Source organism: Malania oleifera, chromosome 6 (assembly GCF_029873635.1).
Source record: "Malania oleifera isolate guangnan ecotype guangnan chromosome 6, ASM2987363v1, whole genome shotgun sequence".
In the NCBI taxonomy this organism is placed as follows: domain Eukaryota; kingdom Viridiplantae; phylum Streptophyta; class Magnoliopsida; order Santalales; family Ximeniaceae; genus Malania; species Malania oleifera.
In genome coordinates, this window is record NC_080422.1 from 5,803,288 (window position 1) to 5,818,015 (window position 14,728).

At 34.3% G+C, this 14,728-nt stretch overlaps 1 protein-coding gene across 1 annotated transcript; it reads left to right on the forward strand.

The window, feature by feature from the left end:
* The first annotated feature begins 12,150 nt into the window (after positions 1–12,150).
* LOC131158361 (ethylene-responsive transcription factor ERF061) lies at positions 12,151–13,753 on the forward strand. The gene has a single exon (XM_058113177.1). The coding sequence runs from the start codon at positions 12,570–12,572 to the stop codon at positions 13,497–13,499; it is 930 nt and encodes a 309-aa protein (XP_057969160.1). The 5' UTR covers positions 12,151–12,569; the 3' UTR covers positions 13,500–13,753.
* The last annotated feature ends 975 nt before the right edge of the window (positions 13,754–14,728 follow it).

The following is a 14,728-nucleotide window of genomic DNA, read 5'->3' on the forward strand; positions in this document are numbered from 1 at the left end:
TAAAGTTTAGCCACCCGAAACTTCTCGGGTTGCAAAATACTTACCGAGGTTAAAATGTTTTAAATAGGGTTAATTTTTCTAATGTGTTTTAAAACAATGCTAATAATACCCTACATGTCCTAAATGGTTATATTTTGGCCTTTGTCTATAAATATGAGTTCATTTGTGAGGATTAAGTAGAGATTAAGAAAAATCATTAGCCTAAATTCTCTCAAACTCAAAATCTCATTTTGTCTATAATACTTCCAAACACTCTCATACCTTCATTCCCTTGATACATCTTAGTATTGTGAGAGTTTCTTTGATTGTGCTAGTGCTTATTAGATATTGCTAATACTCTCATTGCTTTGATTGATTATTGATATTGATTTTAGGGAGTTTAGTTAAGTTTATCCCACAGATTTGAATATTATAAATCTTGTGTTGGAATAAACTCATAAGTTTAAGGATCTTTGCATTGTCATTGCAAGATTCCTATAGTTTTGATTTTGTTGTGCAAATATTATTCCAAGCTATAGTATTTTCAAAGTACTCTTGTACTTATTTCATTGAAGGAAAATATTTTGAATTAATTTGAATATTTGATTAGCATCTTTGAAACTCTAATTTTTTATTGAGATTTGATATAACTTGTTTCAAAGATATAGCTTGATTAGAACACTCTTGAGCATACTTGTTATCACATCTTGTTGAGTGTTGCTTGCACAAAGATACACATCACTGAACTTACATAACCTATATTATTGATGTGCATTGATTGATTTGTATTGGTACATATCTACTTATTGGAGAAGCATTATATTGTACATAGTTTGTATTGTAATTCTGTTGTATTCCAGGCATGGCCTGAAGGGGCGGTAATCCAGCCCGTAAGGATTGTTAGGGTCTTCTCCGTCCCGTAAGGAGAATTATTAAAGGTTGAGGTCAGCCCTGTGCTAATTGACCTGATTGTATTACGTATCGCTTCATCCGTTAAGCGAGCTTATAGTGTAATCCTTGTGCGGGTGTGCCAAGGTGAGGATGTAGGCAGGATTGGGCGAACCTCGATATCATATTCGGTGTCACATTTACATTCCCTGCATTATATTCTGCTTTGTGTTTGATTTATTTTCCCTACTGAATATATTGCGTATCTGATTGACATGATATTGTATCTTGTTGAAAAATACTGAAATTGTAGTGCATGTACTGAATTTGGTTAATATATTATACCTACAATTTCATACATACTTAGATTGCCCCTAGGTTGCATAATATTGTATCTAAATTAGTGGATTGACCTAGGGAATAAATTTTTAAAATACCAATTCACCCCCCTCTTGGGATTGCACTAAAACTAACACATCTTTAGCACCAGACGTATCCTCTAAATCTAGAGGGCCTTCAGAAATTGAGCCCACACCATCAAGAGACGATTTAGAATCCCCCCATCAGGAGACGAACCAGAATATCCTAAGAATATTCCCGAGGTAAGCAATTCCACTACGCCCTTTCAGGCATTATCATGGCAAGCCACCAAACAGACATTAAGGAAAGAAGGTCGAGGTATCCAATTGCCGACTAGTCTCCACCGAAAAGCTACATGAACCTCTCAAGACGTTCGCACATGAGCCTTCCATATGTCATATTCCCACTACAGTTCAGGAAGCATTAACGAATCCCAAGTAGACTCAAGCAATAGACGAAGAAATTGGGGGTACTACTAAAGAATCAAACGTGGACCTTGGTTCCAGTACTGCCTAAAGGAAAGAAAACAATTAGGTGCAAGCGGGTCTTCTCTGTCAAATACAACGCATATGGGTCTATAGAACGATACAAGGCAAGGCTGGTAGCAAAGGGATGCACTCTGACATATGGTGTAGATTATCAAGAAACATTTTCGCCGGTAGCTAAGTTAAATACCATTAGGGTCCTATTATCTCTCGCAACCAACTTGGACTGGCCATTGCGTCAGTTTGATGTAAAGAACTCATTTCTCCATGGCGATCTTACAGAGGAAGAGTGTTGGCGTGAGTTGTTAATTAAGAAACAAATCAAAGTGATTATAGGAATAAACCAATCAAAGAGATTATGGGAATAATCATAACTGCAAAATCCTTTCCATCAAGGGATTAACCATGATTTTGATTCCAAAAATGATTTTAGCATGATTATAGCCATAAAATTTGTATAACGAGTGATAGGGTTGTTAATCTCTCTATATATATTTGTACAATACCTATGTAAATTGAGGAAATAAAAAAGATACAGAATTTGACAAATACAAATTTATATTACATCTTCTTCAAATTGAAGACCTCTCCAAATATAGGGTTTAAGTTTTCAAATATATGACACTCCACCCCCATGAATTTTTAAAAAATTATCAAAAAAATTCACCAAATTTTAATTTATTGATATTTTTTAAACTTAATAATTGACTAATAATCAATTATCGAAAGGATTATTTTCTTATTTGGTTAAATTTTTTTAATAATTTTCAAAACCTCTGGAGTTTGAGTGTCAATTTGAAAAAGTTATGGAGTATTGATGAATTTTACATAAGAATGTTTGCAAGTCAAGTCAACACGATTGTACTTCTATTTAAATATTTAGAACATAAAATTCTACCAAAATTAATTGATTTTAAATTGATATGTTTGGTTTGACAAATAAAATAAAATAATAACATATTATAAAATTAAGTTATAAATTTGTTTCTATTTTATTCTATACGTATATACAGAACGTGCAAATTAAAGCGAAGTACAAAAATAAAAGTGAGAAACGGCGTCGTGTTGGGGTGCTGGGGCGGGGAGAGATAAGTATATAAGACAAGATATCGCGAAATAATGTAAGAAGAGGATAAAGATAAAGAGACGGGTGGGTGATAAAGGGGCGGGGTTTGAAAGGGAGAGGAGGGGGTGACGTGTCGGATGCCGAGGCGTGGGGGTGAGGACCAGAGGGTGGAAGTCGGCGGAGCTGTGGAGGTGACGAAGTCTGAAAGGTGTAATGCAGCCAAAGCACACCTTTTTCCTGTAGTCAATGAGGGACGGTTGGCGCTTTCTTTTCCCCGCTAAATCCGCACCTTGTCTTTGCCATGTGCTTTTACGTCTATACCCCCTCCCCTTCCCAATTTTAACCCGCTCACTTATGGTATTAACAGGTTTTATGGTCAAGTTACTGGGAGTACAAATATTGTTCTTTATAATTTAGAGCGGACACGATTTGGTTGATCAACTAGCATTCCTCTTGTAATTTAGGAAATATTAAACAATTCATATTTTTATATTTGATTATGAGAAAAGTGAAAAGAAAATTAAATCTATAAATAAAATTTTAATTTTACACATTATTAATGTTTAGTTATTGTTAATTTTTAATGGTACTAAAATAAAGTTTTATTTTTTTTTTGGTTAACTGTGGTTATTGAATGGACCAAATTGAAATTGAAAAAAATAAAAAAAATTTAACCAAAGCTAAGCCGAATAAACGATTAGCTGATTTTTTTAGTTTTATTTGATTTGGTTTTGCAGTTTTGTTCAATTTTTTAATTTTTTTTACCCATCAATATTTATATTTTAAATTAGTACAATTAAATATTTATAATTATTAATTTTATTTAATTATAAGTTGTCATCTAAACTATTTTACTATAGTTTAGTGATTATGAATTGAAGGTTAGAAATTAGGAGAAGGTTCTCTACTTTTGAATTAGTCTAATTAATATTTGAAACCCTAATGTTATTGCTTACGAAAGAAAATTATATATTGTTTTTGTATTATTTTATGCTAGTTAAGTATCCAATTCAAGACATAATCACTTCGAGATAAAAATTTCTTGAATTTTTTTAACACTAAGCTCCTAAAAAATAATACGATGTATATATATATATATATATATATATATATATATATATACATACACATACATATGTAGGAAATTCATCAATATTTAGAATTATTTTGGATGAAAAAATCATTCTATGAGAGCAAATAGTACTAACTAAAAATACAGAGACTAGAACATATATGTTTCGCTTAATAGTATAAGAACTAATGATTTTAGTCTTTTTAGATATTTGTTATATAAATTTTAAATTTGATAAAAAATTATTATTACTCGAATAATGTAACAAGATGTCCGAGACATGAGAAAATATTAAAATATTTAAAAATTTTTTTAATAGTATCGATTATTTAAATCATGAGGATCTTGTAATTACACAATAATTAAGAAAGGATGGTACAATTTTTAGTTTGCATTTTCTTATTGTGAATTATAAGTCGGCTTCCGCACTATTTTGGTATATGTGCTTTTAGTTGATAGAATTAAGAAATTGTACTTTCTAATTTTCACCCATTATTTTTGTTATCCTAATCAATAAGTCTAATGCTTATACATATCCATCATTATATATTAGTCGCTACTTCCTAGAATAACATTTTAGAGTTAGAACATTTTTTTTATTTTCTTATAAATAAAAAATTAATAATAATATGGAATAATAATTAACTAAAAGTACAAAATTTTGCATACAAGTTAAGAAAATACATTCATATTATGACGAGGAAGGGAAGTTAATCAAATAAGAACAATAATTAGAGACTAGTAGTTCTAGGTATTTATAACTTTAGGAGTTCTAGCGATTTGTTTTCAAAGTTTTATATCTTAGTTTATGTGAGATTATTTTATAACTTGGAATTATTCTTACAATTAGATTGACCTTTTTATTTTTCCCTTGAGTATAGCACTTAATTATACGTACACCTGCAGACATATCAACAAGCAAATGAAGTGTTCCCATTACTACTTCTAATCAAAGTTTTTTTTATTATTTTTTTTTAAAAAAACTTTTAAATCACAAGGCTTACAAATGAACTTTTATTTATTTTAATCGTATGAAGTAGGTCAATGATCAAACGAGGGCATTAATTATGAGTCAATCAATTAATTATCATAATAAATACAAAAAGGATACAGCCCTGCTTAAAATTTGTAACATAAAGGCATTGTGGCAATAACCAGAGAAGAACTCCTGCTTATCAACATGAACATTCATATATTTAAATTTGTTGTATGCTTCATTACAGTTCAAATTTTGAAATGGTTGCCGGGGGGGGGGGGGGGTGGGAGAGATGTATATATATATATATATATGTATGTATATATATATATATATATATGTATGTATATGGAGGGCAGGAGTGGGATGAGGAAATGGATATTTTGGGGAGGACCGAAAGGCAATGGAACCATGGAAGCAGAAGAAGAAAAGAAGACAGGGGCTCGTGCAATGGTACAGCAAGCAACTGTTGAGGATTGACCTTTCATGGGAAAGGAAGGAAGAAAATCATAAATGGGTAGGTTTGTTCACATGCAAATACGTACGTACAGGAGGGAGAGGGAGAGAGAGAGAGAGAGAGAGAGAGAGAGATTTTTTACTTATGAAATGAGAATGGGGGACCTTTCACGAGCTATGCATCCACTATGCAGTACTGTAGCGTTTGCCCACTTGATATTGATGATCAGAAAGTGGGGGAGGGTGAGGGGGACAGGGAGAGAGAGAGAGGGGACAGGGCAGGCTACCAGAAGACCCTTTCAATAATGCCTTTACGTCTTGATTGCAGCTTTGAAGGACATTGGAGGACCCCACCTCCCTAGGTTGATGTATATATGTCTTGTGTATGTATTTGTACATGAATACATATTGTCGACAATCTCATTTTATTTTGATGATTGATCCATCTCTAGCTACATCTATATATATCTTGTGAGCATATTTTAATATTATTATTATATTATTTATGTATTATATTATTATTTTATCTTAGAAAAAAAGATATACCTTAGATTGGGTTAGGGTCATTTACTCATGTATCTTATAAATGCATAAGATTAATTATATGAATGTATTTTGAATTTAGGGTTATATCTACTTAATATATATACATAACTTATTTATTAAGTACATGGAGTGTTATATTTGTGTGTGACTCTGAGACTCTTATACTTAGTAGGATTCACAAACAAAGGAAGAAAGGTATGAGTTTTTGAAGTATTCCTAAGTGGCAACAAAAGACTCGTTGACGAACGTCTTGTGCTCGTCGACGAGGAGATCCAGAGAGTAAGAAAAATTCAGAGATCCTGAGATACCGAGAGTAGGAAAATGGGTTCGTCGACAAATGTCATGTTCTCATCAACGAGTGTCCTTCTTGATCTTGTCGATGAATCCCCTGTTCTTGTCAACGAGAAGTTCTAGGCTGTGAACAGTTTTTGAATTTTGAATTTGAACGTTGTGGTGGTTGGGTAATCGGAGGGAAACCTCCAAGAGATCGTTATATATGTCATTCTAGACATGTATTGAGAAGAAGATTGATCATTTGAGAAGTGTATTGTGTACTTTGTGATTTCCTTAGTGAAATTCTTGTGTCATTGCTTTAGTGGATGTAGACTTTGCCAAACCACGTAAATCTTGTTGTTGTTCTTGTTGTTTATCATTTACTAGTTGTGTTTCATTTACTTGCTATATTTATTCTGTCATGCATCTTAATCATTCGATCCATATCACAATAAATTTGTTTCAGAGCGATTGTTGTTATGGCATCGGGATCGTCTTCTGCAAGATTTGACATCGTCAAATTTGATGGAATCGGGAATTTTGGTTTATGGCAGAGAAAAATGAAGGACATTCTTGTGCAACAAGGAATGACCAAGGCTCTACTTGATACTCAACCGGAAGGAATAGATGAGGCAACATGGGTAGATTTGAAAGCAAAGGTCACTTCTACAATACGTTTGTGTTTGGCCGACGAATTACTCTATTGAGTGATGGGAGAGGATTCTCTTGTGCCTATATGGTGAAAGTTAGAGAGTCGATACATGTCCAAATCTCTCAATAATAAACTTTTCCTTAAGCAACATTTGTATTGGCTTAAGATGGTTGAAGGATCAAACTTAGATCAACATATATTAAAGCTTTCAATCAAATTATTAGTGATTTGATGAGAGTTGATGTTAAGTTTGATGAGGATGACAAAACTTTGATGTTGTTAAACTCTTTACCCTCGACTCATACCTATGGAAATCTTGTGACTACTCTTACATGGGGAAAAAAACCCTTGATCTAGAAGAGGTAACAAGTGTTTTACTAAATTTTCATCAAAGATTGAAAATATGTGATGAAAGAGAAAGACTTGTAGTAAAGGGTAATAACGAACGAGACAAGGGAAAATCCAAGTATGGATCAAGTCAGAAATCCCAAAATCAATCCAAGAAGAGGAAAGAATCTGGTGTTATAAATGTGGTAAAAAGGGGCATGTGAAATTGGAGTGTCTGGATTGGAAGAAAGGAAATTCTGAAAAAAAAAAAAAAAAACATTTGGGTACTTCAAAATTTGTAAATGTTGTTCAAGAAGGAGGTTCGGCGTGTAGTGATAGTGATATTCTATCAGTTTATGCGGGGTTGGATAATCTAACGAACTTTAGGATACTTGACTCGGCATGTTCTTATCACATGACTTCAAACAAGGAGTGATTTAGCAATTACAGGCTAGTAAATTCTGGATCAATTCTTATAAGTAATGATGTTTCTTGCAAGATCATTGGCATAGGAAATGTAAAGATAAAAATGTTTGATGGTGCTGTAAGAACGTTGTGTAATGTAAGACATATAATAGAGTTGAGGAAGAGTTTGATATCACTCATGAGTACTTTGGATTGTAATGACTTTAATTACAAGTCCAAAGGTGGAGTTCTGACAACATGAAAAGGTAATCTAACTGTAATGAAAGGGCAAAAACTGGATAAGAATATCTACACATTACAGGGAACTACCATTGTAGGTGGAGCTGCAGTCATAGATGCTGAATCAGATGAGACCGTCTTGTGGCATATGCGCCTTGGATATATGGGGGAACACGACATAAAAGAACTACACAAGAGGAAATTGTTGAAGGGCTTGAAATCATGCCAACTGGAATTTTGCAGGATTTTTGTTCTTGGAAAATAGAACAAGATAAGGTTGAGATCAGCTATACACAAGACAAAGGGTATTCTTGATTATATGCATTCATATGTTTGAGGTCCGGTTAGAGTTACATCCAATGGTGGACATGTGTATTATGTGAGTTTCATTAATGATTACTCACGGAAGGTCTGAGTTTACTTCATGCGTCACAAATCAAATACGTTTGTCAAGTTTAAGATTTGGAAGGCTGAAGTGGAAAACCTTATAGGGAGGAGAATCAAATACTTAAGGTCGGATAATGAGACCGAGTATGCTGATTCTCGGTTTATAAAGTTTTGTGTAGAGCATGGCATCAATAGACACTTTACAATTCTCTGAACACCTCAGCAAAATGGTGTGGCAGAATGGATGAATCGAACTCTTTCTGAAAGGACTCGGTGTCTCAAATTAAATGCAGGGCTACCGAGAAACTTCTAGGTCGAGATAGTAAGTATGACTTGTTTTCTAATAAATCAATTACCAAGGGCATCACTAGAGGGTAAAGTGACAAAAAAGGTTTGGACGGGAAATGCACTAGACTACTCCGGATTGAAGGTATTCGGATGTCCAGCCTATGTTCACGTATTAAGTGGGATGAGGTCTAAGCTTGACCCAAAGTCTTGTCGTTGCATCTTTTTGAGATATCCATAGGGTATAAAGGGGTATAAGTTATGGGACCCAGTGACAAATAAGGTGGTGATTAGCAGGGATGTATTCTTTGATGAAAAGGTTATGGTAAAGCGTACTCAAGAGTATGATGAACAGAAAGAGGAGCCAGAAAGCTAGGACAGTGATGAACATGTTGTGCAAGTGGAGTTGGAAGCTTAGAGCAACGGAAATGATCATGGTCCTATGGTTGCAGGGAGCTCTAACTTGGGAAACCAGCAAGTCGACGATATTCCTATATGGAGATCCAGATCCACTATCAGACCTCCACCAAGGTATGGATTTGAAAAGTTAGTATCTTATGCTTTTCTTATTAGTTGCAACGATCCAACTACATTTCAAGAGGCACTGCATGACCAGGAGAAAGATAGGTGGATGGGTGCGATGATTGAGGAGATGAAATCATTACATAAGAATCAAACTTGGGATTTGGTGGAGCTTCCAGATGGGAAGAGACTGATAGGTTGCAAATAGATATATAGGAAGAAGGAAGAAATTTCACAATAGGAATGAGAGAAATTCAAGGTACGGTTGGTAGTAAAAGGATACTCACAGAAGAAGGGGATAAATTATAATGAGATCTTTTCTCTAGTGATTCGACATACTTCTATCATAATTGTGTTGGAGTTGGTAGCTCATTATAATCTTCATTTGGAACAAATGGATGTAAAGACGACGTTTCTTCATGGTGACTTGGAGGAACAAATCTATATGGTACAGCCGGAGGGATTCATTGAACCGGGAAAAAAAAAATTTTGTTTGCAGGTTGAAGAAATCTCTTTATGGGCCGAAACAGTCTCCAAGGCAATGGTATAAATAGTTTGATTCTTATATGATCAAGATTGACTACAAGAGATGTGAGTATGACTACTAAGACTCCCTAAGACCATTGACAATCTCCTCAGCTAGTTTTTTTTCTCTTAATTATGAATGATCATCACGATTTGTCCAACACATAAATCAAGGTACAATTCTAGTGTTAACAATTATATTTACACAAAATGTACATACACTATATCTCACTTGCATGAAAAAATAACCAACACATATGATTGGTATATTACTATAACAGTCATCCTCCAAGATTTTCTTATGATAAAAAAATAAATTTATTATATATTAAAGTAGGGAAAGTCAACATATTGCCACAAATTTTATAATATACTAATAATGAAAAATCGACAGAAAGAGTTGTATACTAAAATTTGACTCATTATCCATATAGTTTATTTTTTAATTAGCACAATATATCTATAAATTTTGTATATCAGAATTAAGAAAAGAATATTGGGAAAAAGTATTCAAATTTCTATTGACTAATGAAATAATATGTAGAATCAATTTTTGTACATGTATTTCTTACAACAAATAATAATATTCATTCAATCACATAATTAGTTTTGCGGACTTCAAATTCTCGTGAGATGAAAGAGTACGAAAAGAAAGGGAAAGAGATGAGATGGAGATGGGAGAGGGGACGCGTGGCAGAGAAAGCTGCTGTACTGAATGCTGTCAAAAGTGACCTCAATTCCTCCCAACACTAACTGCAAAAAGTACCTTTTTATCACAAGTTGAGGGGGCCCCACACGGTGACCCAAAATTCGTCCTGGGTCTGGGCCTGGGCCTGGGCCTTGGTGTCCTTCACTAGGGCATGTGACCCACCAGCTGGTACCAACCCCAACCCCCGCTGCGCATTTCCATGTGTGCCCCTTCCCTACCCTCTCGACCAAGTCCACATTCTACAAAATTCTCAATTCAATTTTGTTTTATGCTATAAAGCTATTTTTTTTAAATTTTGGGGGTCCATGAAATTTGTATTTTTGCCCTTAAAAATTAATTTTATTTTTTGTGCTCCCCCTCCCATGTAAATCCAAAGAGCCTCGATCGGAAGTCAATTGAACGAGATTACGAGACAAATCACTTATTATCCGGTTACTTAAAGACTAAGTGGGCACGAGGCAAGCGGAGAACTTCACCTAAGAAGTCAAATAAGATGAATAATTAAATACCAAATTGCTTGATGAACACTTAGATGACAAATTTCACTCAATCAGTTGGAGGTTCGCGTAATTATCAATCAACAAGACAGGTGAGCATAGGCAAGTGTGTCGACTATAAAAGATCAATTATAATAACTAGGCTTTTAGTATTTAGAAAAAATTTCAATTTATAATTATACTCTTGATATTTAGGCATGTCCTCTATAACTTTCAAAGAAAAAATTGGTTGTCCTTTTTTTTTTTTTCTTTCAAGATTTCATTTTATTTATAGATAAGTGTCTTACCCAATTGTTGCATTTTCGCAGCTTAAACATTTTAAATGACCTCCGATGATTATTTCACATAATTAGACTGAACTGGGCGATTATTATTTTGTGTTTGATATGTTGTTTTTTCAAAGCATATGATAGAACATTTGTATATATTTTTTTATGTTGTTGGACTTTTGTACCTTTTAGATCTTAATACATTAAAAATAGGGCGAGTGTACTTATTGAAGCTTAATGAATGAAACAAACTCGCCCTTAAAAATTATGCCCACCTTCTTTTGCCTCTTCCTTAGGCTAATTAAGATTATGCTACGCAATAAAAACAATCCGTCCTTACTTGGAATTTCTTTCACATTGCATTTAAGTGAAGCCAAAGATCAACTTAGTGCACTTGTCATGACCATGATTATGAGCTCAAACTTCATTCCCTCTCCTATCCAAAATACTCAGAAAAAAAAAAAAAAAAATCTAACCTACTTAGAGCAACTCTGGTAGACTTGTTTAGAATAGTTTTGCTTGCCCATGTACCTTACACATGGTTGCTCTCGTGAGATCCATTCTTTATGTCACCTATAACGGGCTCTATTCCTAATAATTGTTAAATAAACAATTTTATTGGGTTCAATTTCCAAAGAAAACAAAAAAAATAGTAGATATAAGTGGACAATTTAGTTTTCTAAATCCATTTAAAACTAATTTCCATTTAATATATTCTATTAAAAACACCCAAAAAAAAACTATATAAATTATTTACTTCCGCACCAAATGACAACTTAATTAACTAATCAAAATTTAGATAAAATTTAAAGAAAATATGGAATTATAGATGTAAAGTATTTTATCAAGTCTACTCTTGCCTCTCATTCACAAACTTAAAAATAATATTATACTCTAGAATCCCCCTTTATTCCCAAGTTTTATTAAGCTAATATGTTTTGGGAATTTGAATTTAATGTTTGTCACTTTATTCATGTGCATAAGAATTGGAATTTGTTGGACCATAACCTTTCTAGGATGGCTGTTAACTATTATAAGTTTGTTTTTTTCAAAAATTGTTTTTTTCTTGAAGGGCACTTTAGTCATCTGGAGAAAGGCCAATGTAAAATATTAGACCAAAAAACAGAGCACCAGGATGTGAAGTTGTGAACACGGAGTGAAAAAGTCCAATGTAGGATGCTGTACTATGCATCTATAAATATTCACAGAGACAGAGGCCAACCTTGTACTCAACCAAGCAACTAGTTTAGACCCTTTTCTTCAACACCTCAAAAGCTTCTCATCCCTTCTCTTCAATTCAAAGTGTTAAAGGGTTTGCTTATGCAAATCTCTGTCTCTGGTTTTCTGAAACCCTCAAAACATTCTTCATCTTGGGATTCAAATCTCTCCTCATTTCTTCTTTGATCCACCTTTTTTTTTTTGGATCGCTTGGCTTCTGAGCAAGAATCAGAAGCCCTTTTCTTTTATCCCTCTCTCCTGATCTGCGTTCTCTGTTTTTTGGACAAGTCTAGTTTTCAATTTAGTTTTTCAGGCTTTCTCCCCTCATTTGCAGTGGAAAAGGGATCAATTTTTTAGTACCCTGTTTCCTGCACGTTATTTTCTGTGCACTCTGCAAACCCCTAATTCTCAACAGAGAAATTTTCAAAAATTATGGAAAGAATGCAAGAAAACAGCCTTCAATTCCCACTCGCCCATGGCGAAAACATCAGGTCTTCCTTATCTCAACTCATATTAAGTGGTGGCACCAACACCTTGGACTCAATTTTCTCCCATTACCCTCCATCAACCTCCATCGCCGCCACTGTTGTGGAACCACTTGGCACTTCTGTCTACCTGAAACAGAGAGATATGCTACAAAAGTTCTGCCAAGGAAACAGAGAAAATGGCTATGGCACAATAGCAAGCAGTTCTCTAACCAACCCACTTCAAAATTCTGCATACAGAAGCTCATATATTAACCCATGCAAAAAGAAGTTATACAGAGGAGTGAGGCAGAGGCATTGGGGGAAGTGGGTGGCCGAGATAAGACTCCCCCAGAACAGAATGAGGGTCTGGTTGGGCACTTATGATTCTGCAGAAGCTGCAGCCTACGCTTATGATCGCGCGGCGTACAAGCTCCGGGGAGAGTATGCTCGCTTGAATTTCCCAAACCTGAGGGATGCAAGCAAGCTTGGATTTGGAGATTCTGCAAGATTGAATGCTTTGAAGAGCTCTGTGGACGCCAAGATTCAAGCAATTTGCCAAAAGGTGAAGAGGGAGAAGGCTAATAGGAGCAGAGAGAAGAGCGGAAGCAAGGGAGATGGTGATGGTGGAGGAGGTGAGACGGCAGTGGGGGGGAACTCATCTTTGTCATCTTCACCGTTGCTGTCGCCGGTGGGTTTTGGCAATGGATGGGGCGGCGAATTGGTTTCACCAGCTGTTTCTGAAGATGGATTTGGGAAGGGTGATAATTCTCCACCATCCTCTGTTTCTACAGATTGCCCCGTTCTTTGGACAGAGGAAATGGGTTTTGAAGATTGTTCACTGGCAAGGATGCCTTCATTCGATCCAGAGCTGATTTGGGAAGTTCTTGCCAACTAGCATAGCGATCGAGATCCTCTAATGTTACTCTTTGATGGAGTTCTATGGAATTGAAGAACTGTGATGCAGTATTATCAGTAGTGTTAACAAACACTTAACTATGTTTCTTTCCTTGCCATAGCGTTTTTTTTTTTCTAGATCTGAGATTGCCAAACAATGCTTTAGATTTAGAGAAGCATTTGTCTGCATGTTGAGGTCTGCTACATGTAAATGGTAGATTTGGGTGATGGAGTACTTAATATGTTTTTTAGTAATTTCGTTCTTCAATGCTCTGTTTTAAGGTTTTGTGTGTTCCAGTAATTTTGGTAGAGCTCCTTCCCATTCTCTTGTTTTGCTTTTTGTGTTGGGCATGAAAAAAGGTTTGGTTGATTATCTGGAAAATCTGGATAGGGGCAACTGGAGTTTGATAATGAAGAAATAATTGACTCTCTCTCTCTCTCTCTAAATACCGGTCCTTAAAGTTCGTACTAAAAATTTGAATGCCAAGTTGGGTTTGGACTTAGCTTGAGATAGCAGCCTAGCAGATCTCATAAAAATAAAATTACCTTTTCATTTGTTGAATTTTTTTTGTCACATATGTTTATTAATGTTGTCATATGTAAACATAACATGAAATCTTGAAACTTTTGATACGCTTGTCAGCATGTTAACTCAAACCATGATATCTTGAATTCATAATTATTTTCTAATTTTATTTTATTTTATTTTAAATTAAGCTTCAGACACAATTTTATTCAATTGTATATTAAAGTATTTTTTCGTTGTGAATTGCACAAACTCAGTTAAAAACATAATAGGCTGAGTTTAAATTTAAACATCATAGAAACATAGGACCATGTGTGGACACACATTGGAGCAGAATTTTCAAGCACTAATTTTGACAGAACAAAAATGTTGGATAAATAAATAACATATCAACTAAAAGGTACGAAATGTGAGTTTTAAAATGAATGACTAATGTGTTAAAAGTTAAATTAAGGAATGAATGTATTTGCAGTAAGTCAGTGATATCATCAAAAGAAGATAAGATAAGATTCGATTTAAATAGTTTTGAGTATTTGAAATGCATGCCAAATAATGCACCAGTAAAAAGGAGTGAGTTATTATTATTAATTGTAGAAAGGGTAGAAGTAAAAATAAAATAACTTTGAACAAAATAATGAGAAAGAATTTATTAACTTTTAAGTTAGTAAAAAGAAAATATCTTAATCATGAAAAAAGATTCATAC